We start from the raw sequence: 18,439 nt of genomic DNA on the forward strand, positions 1-18,439 counted from the left end.
TTTTGGATATGACAAGAATTTGTATATAGCATATAATCACGCATCTAGTAATGCCAACGAAATTCAGGACGCCTCGCGTAGATGGCGTGAACTGACTGAAGAGTCTTTGACACTTTCAAGTGCCTGATTGATATCCCTAATGATGTCAATATAGTCTTCACAGCCTATGCTGAATCTTAATAAATTACTTCTAGTTTCGTGATCGACCTGCGAATCAACAAAATTTGGATTTTTAAAGGTAAGCTCCACCAATGTTTCACCGCCTTCTAGATTTGGATTGTTGCTGAGAAAATTAAATCTTGTTAGTACAGCTTCGGCCAACCTCCTGGCCTTAAACTCTAAAGCAAACACAGGATTATAGCAGCTGTTCAATTGGGTTTGGAAGCAATTACTATTAGTCTGCAGAGATGAATGGTGCAACTTGGTAACAACTCCTGAGTACTTATTCAAATGCTTCTTTAAGTAATGAACCACCTTCTTTGTATTGGAGCATTGTGTAAGAATTCTCATTTTGTATGTGCGAAGAGATCTGAGAAGCAAAAATGAATCAAAGTTCGCAATATTCGTTCCCAAGGCAAATCTCTCTTTGTGCAGTGCAGCCTTATCTGTTTTGAGCTTCGAAACAACGAATCCAGCACTCAAATCAGAAACGCCGGCTAAATATTTCACAGCAGAATAAACTATGTAGTCAGCACCAAACTTGAATGGAAACTGAAGAGGTGGAGGTGCTAAAGTAGAGTCCACTAAGAGATATGACTGCTTATCATGCGCCAACTTTGCAAACTTTTCTATGTCGAGAAGATATCCTTCTGGATTCATTGGAGTTTCCAAAAGAATTACGGATTTTGGAACTAGTTGATCTGTTTCTTCAAGATTTCTTTTTTTCAAACCAGTGAGTTTAGAAAGAAGATTTATAACCTGATGGGTTCCCTGATAACCTGAGTTGTTTATACAGACAACGCGGGGGTTCAAGTACGAAAGTATTCCCATTATAGCTGACGTTCCGGAGTTATATATTGTAACGTAACCATCCGTGATATTTTCTAGTATCTTCTCGGCTTTTTCCGAGTTTGGACGTGAGGTTCTGGAACATGCAAAGTTTTCCAAAATATACGGTCTCCTGTGACGTTCATAGATATCTCCACCATACTGCATTGGAGATTGATATGTTGGATAGTAGGGTAGTTTTTTTGATTCATCATCAGACTTCTTTTCCTCATAACCTGATATGCGTGCACGCTTTGCTTCAGGTGAATTGGCTGAAATATCAAATGGGCCCAAAGGTCTTCTATCTGTTGTGTTTTCATATGTTAATGGTATAGCATGTTGTATTGATCCATCAAGACTCTGAGATGTCGAACTATTTAAATGATCTTCACCTCTAAGTCCACCTGAATAGTTTGAATTATTCAAATTTGATGTAATTGGTATTTCTCCGGTCTTTGAAACTAATTGATCGTTTTGAAATTCAGAATCATAACTCGAGCCAAGAAGACTTCCCAAATAGCTATTTTGAGTAAAAGACCCGACGCCAGGAATCGTAGTCGGAAAGCGATCATCTGAATGAATTAACCTTGTGTTGAATCCAACTCCCTTGTTTGCTTTTAGAAACTGTTCAAAATTAATGTCAAATTCTGGATCATTGCCGGATAACTGAGAAAATGACGAAGAAGCCGTTACTGCTTTATTTTCAGCTACTTGAGAAGAATCATCCGAAGTGGAAGCCGAATTTAGTAAATCATCAACTTCAACAGAAGGCACAATTGTTTGGATTTCAGGATACTTCGAATTTTTTGAAGCCACCTTTGTCTGATTTGGCTTGTTTGGATCATCCTCTTTGTAATTTATGCTCTTAGCTTTATATTTGCCTGGAATTTCCAACATGCGACCCCGCTTAATGGCATTTCTCTTTTTAAAAGCCGAGATCATCCCGCAACTTGCCTTAGGCGAATATCCGTATTCGATTAAATACCGCTCAAACGCTTTTCTAATTAGTTCATTGGTGATAAGAATCCCATTCTTCGCCATCTTGCTTACATAGTCGCTTACAGCCTTGGTGACTTCTGGATGTTTGAATACGGGCTGCCTTCGATACTCCTCAAGATTTGGATGCTCTGAATACTGTTTCCGAATCTCGGGTTCTTTTAATTTCCATGTGGAAAGTGTTGCTTGAGAAATGCTAAATTTATGCATCTCCTTGAAGTGGGCCAACACATTTCTCTGTGAGAGTGCTGGATGCTCAGCCATATAATCTAAAACCTCTACTTTCTGCCGGAGGTTTGCTCTCGGCGGATTATTCCCTTTGTTGTTCGTCGACATTTAAAATTCTATGGAAAAACCAATTCTCATTGCTGGTTGATTCAAGGCAGAAAGGTATAGCAAAAAAACCAAGAGTAAATAATATATCGGCAAGTGCTCAAAGAGTTGGTTGTTCTTTGGAGCGTGAAATTTTGCACTGTAGATGGAAACTCCTCGGAAGAAAAATAGCGTAAGATTAACGTGGGATTAAGAGCGGAGGAAAGAGGCCGACCGACCGATCAACCAGTTAGCAAGGGTTTCAGCAGTTCATATTACATATATTCGTATTGATGTTTTGATGTGTAGTTAAGTTTGTGGTGTGGGAGTTATTGATGATGTATCTACAGTTTTGCTCCTTGACCTATGTGTAATCTTATCATTTATATCGTATCCGAATTTTTTCGCAAATAGTCCTTTCCCAAAACCTGCAGTTTGTTATAAAATCAAATTCTGAGTAAAGGACATATACTTTTAGGACACAAGAAAATTGCGGACATTGTTCTGTACTTAAACATCGGCTATTATCTTACGAAGCTATTTCACTTAACTCATATGCTGATATAATCAGGTACTAATAGTACCATGTATTATAACGTGTTGATTACTTCTCAACACTAGATTTGATTGTAATTTTTTTTGATTTTTTTTTGTACTTTCTTTCTTTCTACCCCTCCTCGTGCTGGTTCTGAAGATTGGGATTTCACTTTTCTTTTTCGTCCCCATGCCGAGTACTTTCGTCCAATGGCACAGATCCGCAAGCAGTTTCGTGTTTTTTCTGTTCATTTTCCTTCCCCCTAATGCGATCGATTCCAAAAAACTTCACATTGACATTTCATGTCGCCCATTCCCAATTGCACTCAGCCGAGCCCCATAAAACTAAATCGGACATGGTAATGGCCCAAGATTCCCCCTGTATCGTTGAATTTTAATAATTAGGAATTTTGAATATCATTTGTTTGATCTGGTCAGAGTCAGATAAGGTTGCAACGTTTGATTATCAGGAAAGTTTCCATCTTCATAGTGGTACCTTTCTGGTGTGATCCGTGCGACACAAAAATTTAGAAACAGCATTCAAGAAATACAGACTACAAGTGTACACGGAAAATCAATTGTGTCGTAATGTCATCAAAGTTGTCCCGCCGGCGCCGCGTTATTAGCAAAGATAAAGCCGACGGTTCTGATAATTCCGCAGCTGAGGAGGAAGAGTTGAAGCTAAAAGAGCGTAAGAGTCTGTCAAAAATTAGAAATGGGATAGCTCCCAATGCAAGTAGCTCAAGTGTGATAAACGATAGAAGTGACACTAAGATTGCATATGATCCGGAGGATATTGTTGATAGTTCAAAGGACCTGAGGTATCCATTGCTTACACTTATGGAGGAAGTTCTTCTAGTAGGCCTAAAAGATAAGGAGGGGTATTTGTCTTTCTGGAATGACAATATATCGTACGCACTTAGGGGAATGATACTAATGGAGTTGGCACTTCGAGGCAGAATCCGTATGGTGAATGACCCGGCTAGAAGAAGATTCGATCTTCCGGATCGGTTGATTGAATGCATTGACTCCACCATGACTGGTGAAACTTTACTTGATGAGGCCTTAAAATTGATCAAAAATGATGATTCTCACCTCAGCGTTGCCGATTGGATAGACCTACTTAGTGGAGAGACGTGGAACTTGATGAAAATGAACTACCAGTTAAAGCAGGTCCGAGAAAGATTAGCAAAAGGTCTAGTTGATAAAGGCGTTTTAAAAGACCGAGAGAAAGAGTTTTCTTCTTTTCGATATGGCCACACATCCTATTCAGGACCCTACTGCTAAAAGGAGAGTAGTCAGCAGAATTCTTTCGATGCTAACCAATCGTACTTTCATCATTGAGTATGACGAGAAGTTCTTCCCTGAGACTGTGGGCGCCAAGTACATAAGGTCAATCTGTCTTGTCACTGGTTGCTGTGCTGCCAATGTCCTTGAGAATGTGCTTGTGGATCTTGATTTTGATGCCAGAGATCAGGCCTTTGTACGTGCGGATGAACTGCTTAGTGAATACAGTACGTATCCATTTTCAAGTAAGCCGGGATCTTCCCAAATCGGTACGAACCTCTACAAGGAAGTTCAGGCAGAAATAGAGAAAGAGAAGATTGATCCATTGGCAATGGAGATTGTCGCCGGTGTGATAGACATATTTGGTAAAATGGATGCAATTATCTGATTGATTGCCTGTCAGTAGCTCATATATGACAATTTACATATTTTTTTGGTTCCCAGTGGGTCATGCATGTCTCTTATTCTTGTTTCTGCTAGTTTGCCTGTTTATTATTTTGGTTGTTTTGCTCCATTATTCTAACCAGTCATAGAGTATTTCTGTCTTTGCCGTTTAATAGGTTTACATCTGCAAGTAAAGTACACCATAATAAATAATGCCGGGTACAATAGTGTGTCTTATTTTTTTTTAATAAATGCTTGTCACAAGTACACTAAAGGTACGGCGTTCCCTTTTCCACAAATGACGTGGTTTGTATAACAGAAAATTACATTTCCGAACCTTCTCCCACGGAAGAGAAATTTAACAACATTGTAGAAATGGAAGTTTCAACCTCTTTGTGGCTCCTCGTACTGAGAGCAAAAGACGCCAATATAGACCATTAATCGATGCAATTATATAAGCTGAAAGGAAGAATAAAAGAGAGAGAGAGCTTTATTCAACATGTGGTAGGTGAACCATGATATGTGCGGCTACACTATGCTAGCAAGAGCCGCATATATTATGGCCTTTCATTTCAGTTGGTGCAAAAAAGATATATGTATATATATATAACAAAAACAAAGAAAATGGGCCGGCTGATCTGTAATGATGACATTTTCTGCTTTAATATCCTTGCTTGATTAAGTAGTCAGCCAACTGTTCGATAATCTTGGCCGCTTCACCTGGTTGAACACCTCCTGGGTAATGTGCAATCAAGATCGCCTGTTTTGTCTTAACGCACATAACACCTTCCGCGTCATGCTTTCCGTAAATTGACCTGTCATCTGCCCTGATGCAGAAGTATTTCTGTCCCTCAATGTGCAATCCAGATGCCCAAAGGTTGGATGCGTCGCTGTATCCGTTAACCACCTCTGAAATTTCTGTTGGCTGCAAATCAAAACCATTGGTCTTTGCCCAGGCAGCTGATCCGTCCGCACCATAGATGGCAGCCTTATCAAATTTTCCGGTGGCAGTAAGGTTATCAGTGTATGCTGTTAAATGTTAGTATTTCATGAGGTTAAAAAGAATGGATAAACATTCAACAGGGAGGCACACATTGGTTTTATCGATGCATCTCATCAGGCAATAGTCATTCAACCCTAAGAGTACCGATTATAAAAGGCATTATTTACACCTTGCTCATGAGACTTACCGTTCCACGACATTATGGTATCAAATTTTTTGCGAAATTAACGATGTTCTTGTTTGGGATGTTGGTCTGTACCATAAGAAGAAACAGATAAGAGGCAATTCAAGCTGAATATATCCAAATGTCGGGCAATCGGGTTATAGCGCGCCTAAAAAAAAATATATATATAATAAAAAAGCCGGAAGAATGTAAACATATGGAATTGCAGAAGCAGAGAAGAAGGGTGAGTCCGCTGGTAAATAATCTGGTGTGAGGATGTGTTGAGGGTATTTAGTGGGAACGCCCAGATTTAGGCGGGGTTAGTTGTTCAGCCAATTGTTACGCTCAAACCATTAAATTTTGCATAATTTTACGTTTGGAAGTGATTCTCCAAGTATTCTTCATTTAGAGTGAATTATTCCACAAATAATTGCTCAATTCCTCTGTCAGTTTTGCATCAGAATTTCGCACAGGGTTCAGAACATTCTCACCTTCGCTAAGAGCATTTTTTCCCCCCCCTCCCCCAAAGAAAAATGGTGAGTCTTTAAAGCATGCAAAAGCAGGAAATTTCAACCCAGAACTACGCAATATTCTCAAAAGCTGCTTAGATACATCTACAGCGTGTGAATTTTAACTGACTTTATTCTGTAAAAATACAACCCCCATTAAATTTAATTTATGGTTACTCTCTCTCTCTAATCCTATTCGTCATCGTCATCCTCCAAAATTACACGTCTCTTCTTACTGACAATTGCCGCACCATCTTCATCCTCTTCATCATCATCATCCTCTATCTTTTCACCTTTCCTCTTCTCACCAGCAGATGGCTCAGACTGTCTCTCCTCGTAAAGTTTACTTCCAGCCTCTTTCACTTTCTTTAATCTTTCCGCAGCTTCCTGGATTTTCTCCTCGTTGTCCTCTTCATCCTCAGCAGACTCTTCCTCTTCACCTTCATCATTCTCCGCATCTTCATCATCAACAACAAAATCATCATTTTCATACCCATCAGCATTGAGCCCATGCTTTCCTGACCTCCTCACCGGTGAATAATCATCATCCTCTTCCTCTTCTTCACCGATATCAATATCATCAAGTGCTCGAGATGAACCTGCAGTTTGTGAGCGACTTCTCCTTCCGAGTTTTTCCTCTGCTTGCTGTATCTTGCTATCTTGCTTCCTTCTAGCCTTCTCGATCTCACGAAGTGCCTTTTCGTTTTCTCTGGCCTTCAACTCAGGATCAACCTTGGTCACTATCGTGTTGATTTTTCTAGTTCTTCTTAGTTTCATGTTATTCTGAATCGTACTGGCCAAAATCTTGTGCGCAATAGAATTTGTTGATGGTGGAAGAACCTTGATGCTCTTGTTAACGTTAAATGCGCCAATCAAAACCTGACCACCCTGGAATGCAAGAATGTTGTCCTCGTTTCTGTTAAACTTGATTTCAAAAAACTCATTTCCAACCTTGAGAGACATCGTTCCATCCTCCCACTCGATAATTTTAGCATTTGATTGCTTGTATAACTCACCAGATGGTGTTTTCGCATATCTCCACCTAATTGTATTGAGTAATTGTAACTTCCGAAATTGAATTGAATCCTTAATTCCATTTGTGGTGGCACTATCCTTAGATCCCTCTCCTTCCTGCTCTTTTTCCTTTATGAACTCTTCGAGTTGCTCCTCGAAGTTTGTTGGCGAAAATGGTTCAGGATCAACCGAGATGAATCTCGGTAGATTAAACATGATCACATCGTCATTCATTGGTGCATGTGATCTTGGATGTCTTGAAAGAGTCAAAGCGGCTCTTTGTAAATCCTCCTCCTCATTCCCTTCACTCTTCTTTGTTTCATCATCCTCGTTGCTTTCTTCCACTGCATCAATGTTATCAGCATCTTTGCTGTCACTAGTTGCTTCTTCATTTTCGTCCTCACCACCAAACAAATCTTCCATCTCCTCCTCTTCGTTGTCACTGCCATTTTTATCAGTTGTGCCTTCATCGGCAATATTTTCCTCGCTGCTTTCGGTTTTTGTGGCTTTTAAATCATCTTTCTTGGAAGAAGGACCAGCTTCGTCAATATCTTTTTTATCTGGAGAGGGCAGAACTGATGGCGTTGACATTTTCAATATGATACCTTTTCTTTAACTCAGCTCTACCAGCAAAGTTCCCGTACCAGTTTCACTCTATAATTTTTTTGACGCCTGTATCCACAACTTCCTGAATTGTCATTAATTGATGTTGATTTGCTCCACTACGTAGGACGAAAAAGACTCGAGAGACGCACTCTCTTCTTCTCTGTCCAAATGAAAAAAAATTTAGAAATAAAAAAAGAAATTGGACTCTATCGGCGCGTCTTTTTTTTTTTTTTAATTAATAACGTTCTTTTTTGTCCTCCAAAAATGCAGAAAGTGGGATCTTACTGGATGATGGATAATCACTACTTCATATCAGTAGAATTCTTTATAGAAATATTGCTTTACACTTGCAAGCAATTATCCCCATCGCATCCTTTATTTAAGATATAAGTTGGCACATGATGTTTTCCATAAGACCTTTGTCAAATGCAGGAAGGAGGTCGCTATATTCATCATTGAGGCAGAAAGCCTGGACCAATAATGCTAGAAGATATGTTCACTGGGAAAAGGTTCCAGAGTCAGAACAAGTTGGATACGATAAGCATGGATTGCCAGTTAGTAAATCCGAGTCAGTGCTCAACAGATACACGGGTACATTTTTTGGAACAGTGTTTGTGATTGTTGCGTACCATTATTTCAATAAAAGCTATATGGAATCTCATCATGGCGACTCGCTTCTTACAATTATTAAGAAGGGTAATACCTTGGAGGAGTTAAAGGCTAATTACGACTCTTATAGACAGGGCGTTATGGACAGAGAGAAGTTGCACACTATGTTTGCTGACACTCCTGTTGTCGATGCAAACAATTATGTTACACACATTTCCGAGGTTCCAGGAAAGGTTCAATGCTTTAACGGCAACGCACAGTTTAACACGATTCAAAACTGGGAGGAAGTTGGCCCAAGAAAGCAGAGGGAAGATCCATTCCATTAAGTTATGAGATGGTGAATTGCATGCATATGGCAATTTATTTAAAAGAAAGTATATTTATTCTATTTATTTATTCGGTTATGATCATTTGGTTGACTGTAGATGTAGTTCAAATAACCTTTGAAACTATAAAAGCTTGTAAGTGTCCAAGTTATGGTCAAACGTTACAGTATTTCTCATCTGAAGCCTGTTCAATGCTGTGCAGTGCATCAAATTTTTTTTTACGCACTGATATAATTGGCGCTGCGTCTCCTGTTCTTTTTTTCTCTCTCTGCCCCAATTGCCCAAGTGAGAGAAATTTGGTGAATGAATCCGCATCATGATGAAAAAGTAAACAAAACACCGGATTATAGAACATCCTAGTGATTAGTACATGAGAAAAAGTAGTACATAACTTTCAGCCTTTGAACAGTATAATACGTACCGTATCCACTCTGGAAATTTTACAACAGAAATAGATAACGGTTAAAGTGCACATCAAATGATTGTTGGATTATCGCGGTCAGAACTATTAGACTGGATCAATCGTGATTTCGAGGCAGGATACAGTAACATAGAACAATGTGGTAGCGGTGCAGTTTACTGCCAAATATTTGACTCGATTTATCCTGGTCGCATACCTGTTGGAAAAATACACTTCGAACCAAGGCAGGATTATCAGATATTGTCCAACTACAAGCTTCTTCAGATGGGATTCAATAAGGTGGGACTTACAAGAGAGGTTCCTGTGGAAAGATTGATGAAGTTTCGAATGCAGGACAACTTGGAGTTCCTCCAGTGGTTTTGCAAGCTACAGGCGAATGCTCAGCGTCATGGAATCAGTAATGTGAGCAGTGTGCCTAGTAGGAAACCTTTAGCCTCAAGTCATATCAACAGACCGACCAACCATGCAAGAGTTACCCCAGCAAGATCGATATCGGGGCGATCCATGCCTTCAAGATCGATACATAAGGAGTTGGGATCCCATTCTCGAAACTTTTCCGGAGAACCGACCGTCAAGCATTCAAATGGTTTGAATACAAAATCCGAAAGTACAGTCTACACTCCTCGCCGGGCCATTAGTGGAGAAACTGGTGGTGCCAGAAGTAGCATACGGAGATCCTCCGGAATACGGACTAGGTCTCTGACTTCACCCGATTACAGTGATGCCCAAATGAAAAAGTTGAAAAAGCAGGTGGAGGAACTCCAAGGCAAGCTTAGTGAGGCAGCAGAGACTCAGGAGAGCCTTGAATACGAAAGGAATTTTTACTTCTCGAAGCTGCGCCAAATTGAAATCATCTGCCAAAACTTGAACGACAAGATTCAGCAAGATAAGGATTCGATAGATATCACTGTGCCAGAGTTGGTTCAGCATGTTCAGGAGATTTTGTACAGTATGGTGGAGGGCTTTGAGGTTCCAGATGATAATGAAGCAGGCAGTGAGGCCGGAGATTTTAATGACTCGGGTATACTTTCTGGTTCTCCTCTTAATCAATCACCACTTAGCAACAGTCTTAGCGGTACACCGGAGCACTCGGCTCATGCTGGAATCCCTGACTCCGTCGATGCATACAATGACAATTCGTTTACTAACAAGTCTGGTGCAGAAGATCCCGATGCTTTAAAGATATTGGAAGAAGAAACATTTTGAGATAATCGATTCATTTTCTTGAATGCATGGCCTTAGCTTCTGCATTTCTCTGAATTAAGATCTTTTTCTATCTTGCATTGCTGTTTTACTGTATTTTGGGCACCAGCTAGTGAATCTCGACTTCTTTGTTATTTTTGTATTCACAGGCTGCTTGCTCCGGTGGTTATATATAAAGGTTGTAGTCAAGTATTTCGCATAGTTCTACTATCATCGAGTTTTGATGGCATGCATTTAATAATACTCGACAAGGTTTACGTTTTCTGTATACTGTATGTTTGTCCATTTCTGCATGTACATAAGGTTGTTGTAATGCATTTGAGATCCGGATCTTTTTCAACGCAGAGCAAAAAAGGCAGTGCTTAAATAAATCTACGCTTAAGTTTTTTTTTGTTTTTTTTTTGTCTGAGATTGTCTCTCGCCTTTCAAAGGTAAACTATGTTAACTTAGATTTGCTTAATTAGCTAAGTTAACAACTGTGTATCGCTATCGCCTATAAGCCTTCTTCATATCATTTATTTATTTATACATCGAGGTAAATTCGAACGCTTTTAACTTCTGCGAGGATGTCTGTTGGCCAATTCCCCGTTAGAGCGTCCTTAAGGATGGTTCAACTTCGCTCGTTAAAGACTTCCTTCCAGAATAGTAGGGGTAGCATTTTGGGATGTTTTCAGAGCAGATGTTACTTCGAAAGTCTGAGTCACTTTGTTTTATGCAGCTCAATGTCACAGAGAGCTTGTTCACAGCCGAGTGCTGCTCTTTCAATCCGACGTTTTTCCTCAATTAGACACTGCAACTTCATGCGCAAAACCTTTCCGCGGCTGAATGCAAACTGGGGGGCTGGTATGAATGGTAAGACTAATAATGGAAGTACCGGTAGCAATGGGAATAAGAGTAGCGGTAACAAAGGCAACAAAAATAACAATAACAACAATAACAACAATAATCCAATGGGTAACTTCTCGTGGAAAGACTGGGTGGTGCCTACTCTTTTCATGTTTCTTCTTATGAATGGAATGGGTATATCATCAGCAGACCGTGGGGCGCAGCTCACGTTCCAAGATTTCAAAGTGAATTACCTTAGTAAGGGTTTGGTCAGGCGGGTTGTTGTGATCAATGGGGCATATGCAGAAGCAGAGTTGATGTCTGGAATTCCTCGCCATGTTGGATTCACGATTGGATCTCCGGATGTTTTTGATCGGGAGATGGAAGAGGCCCAGGACAAGTTGCGGATTCCAAGCAATGAGCGAATTCCTATTTCGTACGAGACGAGAACCAGCATATGGACATACATAATGCCGTTTGTTCCAACGCTTCTTTTGGTTGGTGGAGGCTATTATCTTCTCATGCAGATGCGGAAGAGGGGCCCAAAGGGTACCGGCGGGCCGTTCGACTCAATTATGAACGTTGGAAAATCCAAGGCGAAGTTGTTCAACCAGGACACAAACATCAAGGTGAAGTTCAAAGACGTGGCGGGATGCGATGAGGCAAAGGCAGAAATCATGGAGTTTGTCAACTTCTTGAAGCAGCCACAGAGATACGAGCGTTTGGGTGCAAAAATCCCCCGTGGTGCTATTTTGGCTGGTCCTCCCGGTACAGGTAAAACGTTGCTTGCCAAAGCTACTGCTGGAGAAGCAGGTGTTCCATTTCTTTCAGTTTCCGGTTCTGAATTCGTCGAGATGTTTGTAGGTGTTGGTGCTTCACGTGTGCGTGATTTGTTTGCCACGGCAAGAAAGCTGGCTCCTAGCATTATCTTCATCGATGAGATAGATGCCATTGGTGGTGCACGTGAGAAGTCGCCGATGCGTGCAAATGATGAAAAGGAGGCCACTTTGAACCAGTTGTTGGTCGAAATGGATGGATTCGACACCTCTGACCATGTTGTTGTGTTGGCTGGTACAAACAGATCAGATATGCTAGATAAAGCTTTGCTTAGGCCGGGAAGATTTGACAGGCACATCTACTTGGATAAGCCAGACATCGAAGGCAGAAAGGCCATCTACAAGGTTCACCTAAGGCCAATCAAGTTGAAGGAGCCCGTCACGGACACTTTTGCAGGTAGGCTAGCAGCCATGACTCCGGGATTTTCAGGTGCTGATATTGCCAACTGCTGTAATGAGGCTGCTTTGATTGCCGCCAGGCATAATGCCAATTATGTTGAGCTTAAGGACTTTGAGCAGGCAATAGAGAGGGTGATCGTTGGATTGGCAAATAAGACCAGGGTCCTCTCTCCAGAGGAGAAAAAGACCGTTGCCTACCACGAGGCTGGCCATGCGATCTGTGGATGGTATTTAAAATATGCTGATCCATTGTTGAAGGTTTCCATCATTCCTCGGGGACAAGCTGCGTTGGGTTATGCTCAGTACCTTCCGCCGGACCAGTATTTGATTTCACGCGAGCAGTTTCAGCATAAGATGATTATGGCCTTGGGAGGACGAGTTTCAGAGGAGTTGCATTTCCCATCTGTCACCACAGGTGCTGCAGATGACCTACAAAAGGTTACAAAGATGGCTAATGCCATGGTTTTGAAGCTAGGAATGTCGAAGAAACTAGGAACGATCGTTTTTGAACCTAAAGACACCCAGATGCAGGTGCATAAGCCATTCAGTGAAGAGACGTTCGAGGTCATCGACACTGAGGTGCATCGTTTGATCAATGATGCTCATGCAAGGTGTAAGGAGCTTCTCACATCAAAAATTGATGAGGTCGACAAGGTTGCGAAGGAGCTTTTGAAGAAAGAGGTAATTACCAGGGATGACATGATTCGTCTTTTGGGCCCAAGGCCTTTCAAGGAACAGAATGATGCTTTTAGGAAATATCTTTTACCGAAGGATGAGGATGGTGGAGAAAATCCACATAATGACTCAGGAAAGCCGGAACCAGAGCCTGTTGCTTGAGGTTGCATACTTGGTTTATTAGCTTGTATATATTATGGTATTAATGGAATATATTCAGAGTATTACGTTTTTTTTCCCCCTTTTTTTTTTTCGTTGTTATTTTTTTTTATTGTTATTCCTTACTAGCGCGCTAATGCGTAAACAATCCGGTGTAAACATCACTGTAAGTAATAAATCGCAGTGTGACAGGTACTCTGCAGATTATAGAAGAAATATATAATTTACATTTCCAGAAGCATTTATAATTTTAGCACTAAGGTCAGCAGTGAGTTTCCTTTAATGTCAGTGAAACGCAAAGCGTTGAATGGTGAACTGAAGGAGCAGAATACAGTGGTAACGAGCTTTTCTGAAGTGGAGCCGGATAAAGAAAATATAAAGCCTATACCACAAGGAAGATCGGTACATAAGCTGGCACAGATAATACACACTGACAAGGAAACATTAGAAGAAAGGCAGAATAAAGAGAGAGCAGCATTTGAAGAACAATTAGAGCCGCATAACTTGGAACTTTTAGATGATCCTTTGGAACCCTATCTGCAGTATATAAGATGGATAAGGGAGAGCTTTCCAACCGGAAACAACAACTCTGAACTTGTCAAACTTTTGGAAAGGACGACCCACGATTTCAGAGATGATGAATATTATAAAAATGAAGTCCGTTATTTTAAAATTTGGCTAGAATATATACAATTTAGCGACACGCCAAGAGAGATATACCTTTATCTGTCTAGAAAGAAGATCGGAAGTAGGTTGAGTCTTTTCTATGAGAGTTATGCCTCCTATTTGGAGCAACATCACGAGTATGCGGCCGCACTGGATGTTTTTAAGAAAGGTGTTGAGGCTCAGGCAAGGCCCATAGTAAAGTTTAAACGTGTTTTTAGTCAATTCTTGGAAAGAAAGGCCAGTTGGGATTCGTCCCACAATGCTGGGCCTGATTCAGGAGCTAATGTTGTGAACATGGGAAGGCTTAGTACAGAACATTCTGATGTTAGCAGATCTGGGCTCTCATTACTGCCGAGAACAAGAAGTTTTCAAAGTATTTACAGACGACAAGGATAAAGATGAAGATGAGCCACATAATTTCAGAGATAGTTTTGGTACTATTATGAACAAACAGAAAGAAAATAAGATACTTCCACAGGCTTTGGATGGTCAAAAACTTTCTCAAGCAGAAAATGACGGATCGCATGTACATTCAAAAAGATCGTTTGATGTTTACAAGGATGATTCGGCTTTGAAATATCCCGTCACCAAGACCGTCCATGTCCCAGGAAAGAAGACAGTCAAATATGATTTTAATGCGGATTTATTTTTTCCGAAGAATGGTGAACCAAGAACCCTTCTTGAAGTACTATTCTTGATGAAATCCAATAACGGTAAACATAAACGTACCTTAAGTGCTTCCTCAAGCAGCGGTCAGGTTCCGAAACAACGCCATCTTTCTTTGACTCCCTCATCAAGGAGGGCTTCTAGACTATCCAGTAGTTTTATGATTGGAGCACTAAATGATGAAAGTGATACCACAAAACTAACGCAATCCCCAACAATGACGTATTTTTCTAAACAGGCCAATAAGGAGATCCTTCAAATGTTTAACCAACCGGTTAAAAATTCTACGATCGGCTCTGCAAATGATAACTCAGAGCTTGATACTTCAAATGACTTGAGCAGTTTTGTCACCGAGACTTTGGATAACAAGAGCCAATCCACAAAAATAGCAGATGGTAAGTTCAAAAATTTCAATCTCGAAAGTCCTGATGGGTTCACCACGTCGTCTTTTACGAATTCTCCATTACGAATCTCTTTGAATAAAGTATGCAATCCATTTGACCCAATTGTTCGTGGGAAAATAATAAAGGGCGCTCTTCCCCAACTCAGCAAGAGAAGAAATTACCACCGGTATAATATTGCTATGAACAGATTGCCATCTTTAATATCTGCTTTGAAAGATGGCGCAATTGGTGATTTGAAGCAAATTAACATGCTTCTTCAACTGAATGGTGTTACCTACAGGATTCGTGATATTGTTCAGTATGATTTCAACTCGGTTATGTGTGCGTGCCTATCATCCGAAGGTAAGGTTTACACAATTATTGGAAGAAATACGGAAGAATCCGACTGGACATACTATGTTCTTACAGAGTTGACAAGAAGATCGGCATTCTTTAAGCGCCAGCTGCGATACTTGGAATTCTATAAATATGATGACGAATCGTACTTACTTATCCAGTCATTTCAGTTTAGATCTGCCCTTAGCATTTACAATGCGATGCTTCTTAAATGGGGAGATGCAAACGAATTTCTTACAGCCTATTTCACAATACAGCTTTTGCGTCAAATGATCTCTTTTCACAAATGCAACTTTCTTCATTGCAAGATCTTGCCCGATAACTGTGTCTTCTCTTTTGAAGAAACTTTGAACTCAGGAATACCATCATACCTAGATATCAGTATCATGAATCTTACAGATGCAGTTGATCTCTCTAATGCTGGTCCCATGGATCGATTCTACAGCTCGGCCAGAACTGGCCAACCCGAAAGTTTTCTTGATGATAATAACCAAGAGGATGGTTGGAAGTATAATATTGATTATTATGGGTTGGCAAGCGTCATTCATGTTCTAATTTTTGGCTCGCAAATGTCCCTTTCCAATATTCATTTTAAAAAGTCTTTTTCTCACCGGTTACCCAAGAATTGGAGAAAAGAACTATGGACAGAGCTAGTTGAAGTTTTGTTAAATTCGGATGATGAGGTGACATCGGCATTAAAGCACATAGTAGAAAAGTTTGAGCGGTGGATAAGAGTCAAAGTGAGTGCTACGGAGTTGGTTAAATTGATTGAGCAATTATGCCATTCTCAGTAACGGTATATTTTAGTTTTAATAAATGCATCAAACAGAAATTTTCCAATTAAAAATGTAGTTACATACATATAACATTATTTATAGTAATGTCACTCCTTCTTAATATTTCCAATCTTGGACTTTAAAACTTTTACCGTTTGCTTTATTTTCTTGATGGCCCTTCTAATAGGAGTATGCTCTATGATTTCCTCTGCTTCTTCCTCTGTGACCGTCCGTTTTGTTAAGAGATTGAAAAACGAGCCAAAAGTCATTGCCATAACAGTGGAAGTAAGAATAATAACATTATAAGGCATAGAGAAGTCAGGTGTCGGCAATGTAAGCAAAGCCGTAGTAGTTCTCATCTGGTAGATTGATTCTCCAGTGTCTGGGTTCATGATTGCGATGACAGCTGGTTCAATTTCAAAGCCATGGTTGGCATCTGGCGGATATTCCGCATAGAGAAGCATGGCTTTGTCAAAATCGATCGATAGCTTTACCTTAGTATTTGCAGGAATCTTTGTCATTAGTTCAAGATGCGAGGGGCTCTTTCTGTCCACGGCAGGATTGTATATGATTTCATTGATCACCGAGTTTATCACATTATCGGAAATATCATACATGGTTGTCCCATTCACTGCAATGGACAACGTATGAAGATATAAATTTCACAAACCATGGGAACGTCTCAAAAATGACCACATCCAAGTCCTCGTCTGTTGGATTGAATATATCAATTCTGAAACCACCACTATCTTGCGAATAGCCTGAGAGCGATCTGGAAGCATAAATTGGCGGATTTTCTAATGGAGTTATATGTGTAGAGTCGTTCGTCGAAAACCGAATATCGTAGTCTGCACCGGTGTCTATATTATAGCAGGTTTTTCCACTTCTAGTTTCTTCCAACTCCGATAAAGGTAGCGTGGCATTCAACGTAATGTTCCAGGCGGATCTATCGGTATCTACACAAACCGATGAAATCTTCGATTCCATTAATGGCCCGCCGTGAATAACACGACCAAAGAGATCCCATAGGTCAAAGTCAAGTTTGTTTGATTCAGGTAATGGGAAGCAGTGGAAGAGATCGTGCTTCTTGGATGTATCGCAACGAAGCTCATCTCCCGGGATTGGCTTTGGAATTGGCATAATATTTCTCTCAAGAACGCGAGGAATATTCTTCACCAAGTCAATGGACTGCTTGATTTGGTAGTGGCAGTTGGTGGGACTTTCGCATATGGTGAAAATATCAACTGCCATAGATGACCACTCCGAATCAAACACTTTTCTACCGGTGAGAAGAGAGGCTATTCCGGCTTTGCCCTTTGTAGGTAAGATCTTAAGGAAAGGAGTTAGATTCTCTGTACACACGGGCTCCCTTGGTAGAGCGCTTCGGAAAAGATGTAGTTGGCTCTTTAAAGGTATGTTTAGAAGCGCGGAATCATCAGGTTGGAATAGTGTGACCGGACTTGTGGTGGAAGAAGAGTCGATGAAGTTTAAAGAGGCACAAAAAAGACCAGAAAGATAGTTCACCAATTGATTCCATTGAGTCATGGCCTCCACTCTCGTATCAGACTCAATTAATGCCCAGAGTTCAACCCCACTGCCTCCGTTTTCAAATCCCTGTCTTGGAAGTTTACCCCAGACATCCGAGTCATACCATCCCTGGCCGAACCGAAGATGAAGCTCTCTCGTGTTCGTATCTCGAAGAATTGACCCAATTGCTTTCGGAAATGTGTCGTAATGTATTGTATCCCCTTCTTTATGATGTAATCCGCAAGAATGGTTAGACTCGAAATTGAATGAGAGCAGAATATTGTTTCTCTCAAGAGGTCTTATTTCTAAATATTCCTCGCCTGGGTAAGAGAAGTTTGTTATTTTCTGATGGCGAATTCGAAGATCATGTTCCTGGGTTGGGATTTTAATAGAACTGTTACTCACCAAGATACTATTTTGTGTTTGATTATCTAACGAGCATCCTGAAGCAGATCGCACAAATTGGCCTGTAAATAGGAATGCGGCCAACTGTGTCAGAAAATGCATTTTTGTTATGCTTGCAAGTATCCCGAACACGACTTCAGTATTAGAATGGTGATATGTTGATTTTTTAAATTAGAAAAGTCTGTGTACTCTTCACCTGCACAATAAATCTAGACACGTTCTGCTCTATGTACGAGAAAAATGAAGTGGTAGTAGTCCAACTTTTTTTTTTTTTTTACCACGTCAGAGGCCCAGTCACGTGCAGCAGAGTTAACTACATGGACATTTTGAATATATGTCTCCGGTAATTTATTCAAGCGTATCGTTACAAACAAAAGAAAATAATAAGAAATGGTGTTAGAAATTTTAATG

The 18,439-nt window shown here is 40.4% G+C and overlaps 10 protein-coding genes across 10 annotated transcripts; 5 read left to right on the forward strand and 5 right to left on the reverse strand.

The window, feature by feature from the left end:
- Positions 1-63: 63 nt before the first annotated feature.
- BRETT_000148 (uncharacterized protein) lies at positions 64-2,319 on the reverse strand (the record flags this gene model as incomplete). Its single annotated transcript, XM_041278720.1, has 1 exon — positions 64-2,319. One exon carries the CDS (start codon positions 2,317-2,319, stop codon positions 64-66), a length of 2,256 nt encoding a protein of 751 aa, XP_041134915.1.
- Positions 2,320-3,417: 1,098 nt separating this feature from the next.
- On the forward strand, positions 3,418-4,504 carry BRETT_000149 (uncharacterized protein; the record flags this gene model as incomplete). The annotated part of the gene is made up of 2 exons (XM_041278721.1): positions 3,418-4,002; positions 4,052-4,504. The coding sequence occupies 2 exons, from the start codon at positions 3,418-3,420 to the stop codon at positions 4,502-4,504; spliced, it is 1,038 nt and encodes a 345-aa protein (XP_041134916.1).
- Positions 4,505-5,161: 657 nt separating this feature from the next.
- On the reverse strand, positions 5,162-5,703 carry PFY1 (profilin, required for normal timing of actin polymerization in response to thermal stress; the record flags this gene model as incomplete). The annotated part of the gene is made up of 2 exons (XM_041278722.1): positions 5,162-5,529; positions 5,691-5,703. The coding sequence occupies 2 exons, from the start codon at positions 5,701-5,703 to the stop codon at positions 5,162-5,164; spliced, it is 381 nt and encodes a 126-aa protein (XP_041134917.1).
- Positions 5,704-6,367: 664 nt separating this feature from the next.
- BRETT_000151 (uncharacterized protein) lies at positions 6,368-7,780 on the reverse strand (the record flags this gene model as incomplete). The annotated part of the gene is made up of 1 exon (XM_041278723.1): positions 6,368-7,780. The coding sequence occupies one exon, from the start codon at positions 7,778-7,780 to the stop codon at positions 6,368-6,370; it is 1,413 nt and encodes a 470-aa protein (XP_041134918.1).
- Positions 7,781-8,196: 416 nt separating this feature from the next.
- BRETT_000152 (uncharacterized protein) lies at positions 8,197-8,730 on the forward strand (the record flags this gene model as incomplete). Its single annotated transcript, XM_041278724.1, has 1 exon — positions 8,197-8,730. One exon carries the CDS (start codon positions 8,197-8,199, stop codon positions 8,728-8,730), a length of 534 nt encoding a protein of 177 aa, XP_041134919.1.
- A 478-nt stretch (positions 8,731-9,208) lies between these two features.
- On the forward strand, positions 9,209-10,357 carry BRETT_000153 (uncharacterized protein; the record flags this gene model as incomplete). The annotated part of the gene is made up of 1 exon (XM_041278725.1): positions 9,209-10,357. The coding sequence occupies one exon, from the start codon at positions 9,209-9,211 to the stop codon at positions 10,355-10,357; it is 1,149 nt and encodes a 382-aa protein (XP_041134920.1).
- A 797-nt stretch (positions 10,358-11,154) lies between these two features.
- On the forward strand, positions 11,155-13,251 carry AFG3 (AAA ATPase afg3; the record flags this gene model as incomplete). The annotated part of the gene is made up of 1 exon (XM_041278726.1): positions 11,155-13,251. The coding sequence occupies one exon, from the start codon at positions 11,155-11,157 to the stop codon at positions 13,249-13,251; it is 2,097 nt and encodes a 698-aa protein (XP_041134921.1).
- Positions 13,252-13,530: 279 nt separating this feature from the next.
- BRETT_000155 (uncharacterized protein) lies at positions 13,531-16,114 on the forward strand (the record flags this gene model as incomplete). The annotated part of the gene is made up of 2 exons (XM_041278727.1): positions 13,531-14,221; positions 14,271-16,114. The coding sequence occupies 2 exons, from the start codon at positions 13,531-13,533 to the stop codon at positions 16,112-16,114; spliced, it is 2,535 nt and encodes an 844-aa protein (XP_041134922.1).
- Positions 16,115-16,203: 89 nt separating this feature from the next.
- Positions 16,204-16,617, reverse strand: BRETT_000156 (uncharacterized protein; the record flags this gene model as incomplete). Its single annotated transcript, XM_041278728.1, has 1 exon — positions 16,204-16,617. One exon carries the CDS (start codon positions 16,615-16,617, stop codon positions 16,204-16,206), a length of 414 nt encoding a protein of 137 aa, XP_041134923.1.
- An 88-nt stretch (positions 16,618-16,705) lies between these two features.
- BRETT_000157 (uncharacterized protein) lies at positions 16,706-18,130 on the reverse strand (the record flags this gene model as incomplete). Its single annotated transcript, XM_041278729.1, has 1 exon — positions 16,706-18,130. One exon carries the CDS (start codon positions 18,128-18,130, stop codon positions 16,706-16,708), a length of 1,425 nt encoding a protein of 474 aa, XP_041134924.1.
- Positions 18,131-18,439: the final 309 nt, after the last annotated feature.

This window comes from Brettanomyces bruxellensis, chromosome 3 (genome assembly GCF_011074885.1).
Source record: "Brettanomyces bruxellensis chromosome 3, complete sequence".
Classification (NCBI taxonomy): Eukaryota; Fungi; Ascomycota; class Pichiomycetes; order Pichiales; family Pichiaceae; genus Brettanomyces; species Brettanomyces bruxellensis.